This window comes from Vombatus ursinus, unplaced genomic scaffold, assembly GCF_900497805.2.
Source record: "Vombatus ursinus unplaced genomic scaffold, bare-nosed wombat genome assembly UNPS02005659.1, whole genome shotgun sequence".
NCBI classification, from domain to species: domain Eukaryota; kingdom Metazoa; phylum Chordata; class Mammalia; order Diprotodontia; family Vombatidae; genus Vombatus; species Vombatus ursinus.
The window spans coordinates 19,213,898-19,216,025 of record NW_020945437.1 but is presented as its reverse complement, the minus strand read 5'-3'; the positions used below and the strand labels follow the sequence as shown (position 1 = coordinate 19,216,025).

The window sequence follows — 2,128 nt, the reverse complement described above, 5'->3', positions numbered from 1 at the left end:
CAGGTCTTCCTGATTCCAAGCCCAGCATTTTATCCACTGAGCCATCCAGCTGCTCCCAGATTCTCCATATTCCAGTAATACTTTCAGTGAATCATGCTTGTGTGTGTGTGTGTGTGTGTGTGTGTACACATACACATGCATGGAGACTCTCTATACTCACCAATGTAAAAACCAATGGGTGGAGAATGAGAATGTATTATACAGCACACTCAAAATTCATAGATTTAGAGTTAAAAGGACCCTAGAGGTTCACCTCATCCAATCCTTTCTTTGACCAATAGGGGAACTGAAGCTTAGAGCCTTGTTCAAGGTCCCACAGACAGGCAGTGGGCCACAAAGGCAACATTTAAACCCTGGCCCTCAAAACTCCAAACCCCTGGGGTACTTTACTTAGTCAAGGGAGAGATGCTGAGGGATACTCACAACCTGTCATCTCCTAGAATTGAGTTCTCCCAGGTAGGATGTGCTACCTCCTTCTTGACCCCAGAAGCTTTTATATAAAGAAAGATGACGCACATATAGTATTTTCATCTCCTTTTATTGAAGGAAATAGAAACTTGTGCTACGGAGTCTGGGACACCTTTGTGGCCAAAGGGCCTGATGGGAGGCCACAGCTAACAATGCCAGCCCAGGTCCTGTCGAGGTTGGGAGAACAGACTACAGACGGGATCGATGTGAGCCAACCATTCCAACTGCACGTGGAAAGCCAACAGCCGGGCCATGCATCTCATGGGACAGCATCTCCTTCATAGCTGCCAAAGGCATCCTCTCGCACTATTCCTCTTGTACTATAAAAGCCAAGTTTATCCAATCCTCCTCGTAACCAAGCCTGCCCCAGATCAGGCGACGCTTGAATTCTCCCCTTTGGCTCATCTCCCTGAAGAGCCAACCTCATCGTCCAGCTAAAAATTCTAGGCTGAAACCAAGTTGAGTTCTCTCTAAAAATGATCCAAGTTGGCAGAGGCATAATCACCCTAAGAAGAAAAAAATGGCTCGACAAATTTCTCTGCCCCCAGCTTTCTCTCATCCAACATGTGTCCTTGGAAACTTCTCAGTGGCACGAAACATGTAGAAAATAATGCTGAGAGGGAGCAAGCTGCGGGGGAGAAGGGGACTGGTACAGGAGCAAAATTGACTACAGTTACATTAGGCAAGGCTGGTTCACGAAAAAAGCAGAGGGACCTTTATTGGGCCAAGTCCTCCCAATGGTCACAAGCAGCGCACAAACACTGAAGAGTCCAGCTCTCACCCGCCAATGGGCCAGAGGGGCCCAAGTCAGGCTCCCTGAAGCAAAGCCATCTCCTATCCCCTGTTGGTTAAAGCTGCTCACCATTCCTCCAGTTTGTTCCAGTCTTTGAGTTACAATAAGGTTGGTCAATGTGGCTTGGGATTAGGAGGGTAAGAATTATGGAAGCCTTCACCACTGACAGAGATGGGCTGTCACAGGATCAGGCCACCCAGTGGTTCTATTTTCTTGGTAGGATGGCAGTAAAAGTTACAGGGAGAGAAAGAAAATATTTTGCTATGTGGAAATCAGGTTCAACAGTTCTCCTTGAAGATGCCGGACCTTCCATACACAATCTTTGCCTCCAGGCCCATGGTAGAGAGGGCAGGTTCTTGGCTTAGGAGCAGCAATGGATGGATTAATGTCTCCATCCCAGATCTCTTGTTGACGTTGGACCAAAGCTATTTCTGCCAACCTTTACCCGAGGTTCCCAGTCTCAAGAACTCTAGGCGAGTGGGGAGAGGAGGACGACGACAACGAGGCGAGGACCAGGAGCGCACCAGGGATGGAAGGTCTCTGTGGGAATGTTTCACAGCAGGCTTGGCAGGTGGATACTGGGGAGGGTTGGGGGATCTAATGGTTGTTTTTGGTGGCCTCCTTTGCAGCGGCAATCAGGGGTGTGAGGCTGGAAAGGGGCTTGGCGAGTTTCAAGAACTGATGCTAAAGGAATTAAAGAAAAGAACAAAGAAAAAGTGAGTGTGGGAAAAGCCCCCTCTGCCTGTTATTCAGAGCACCTGGCATGCAGCACACATGAAACAAAGGCTCCTTGACTTGACATTAGGGAATACTGTTGGTATTACAGATGAGGAAACAGTGTGTGGAAGTGGAAAGAGAACTGGATTG

The 2,128-nt window shown here is 48.1% G+C and overlaps 1 protein-coding gene across 5 annotated transcripts in view; it reads right to left on the bottom strand.

The window, feature by feature from the left end:
• Positions 1 to 519: 519 nt before the first annotated feature.
• PAK1 (p21 (RAC1) activated kinase 1) overlaps positions 520 to 2,128 on the bottom strand; it is a 206,048-nt gene continuing 204,439 nt past the window's right edge. For all 5 annotated transcript variants that reach the window (XM_027848175.1, XM_027848173.1, XM_027848174.1 and 2 more), the window contains exon 15: positions 520 to 1,945. In XM_027848175.1, coding sequence (XP_027703976.1) covers positions 1,859 to 1,945 — 87 coding nt within the window. In that variant the 3' untranslated portion in view covers positions 520 to 1,858. The remainder of the gene's footprint in view (positions 1,946 to 2,128) is intronic.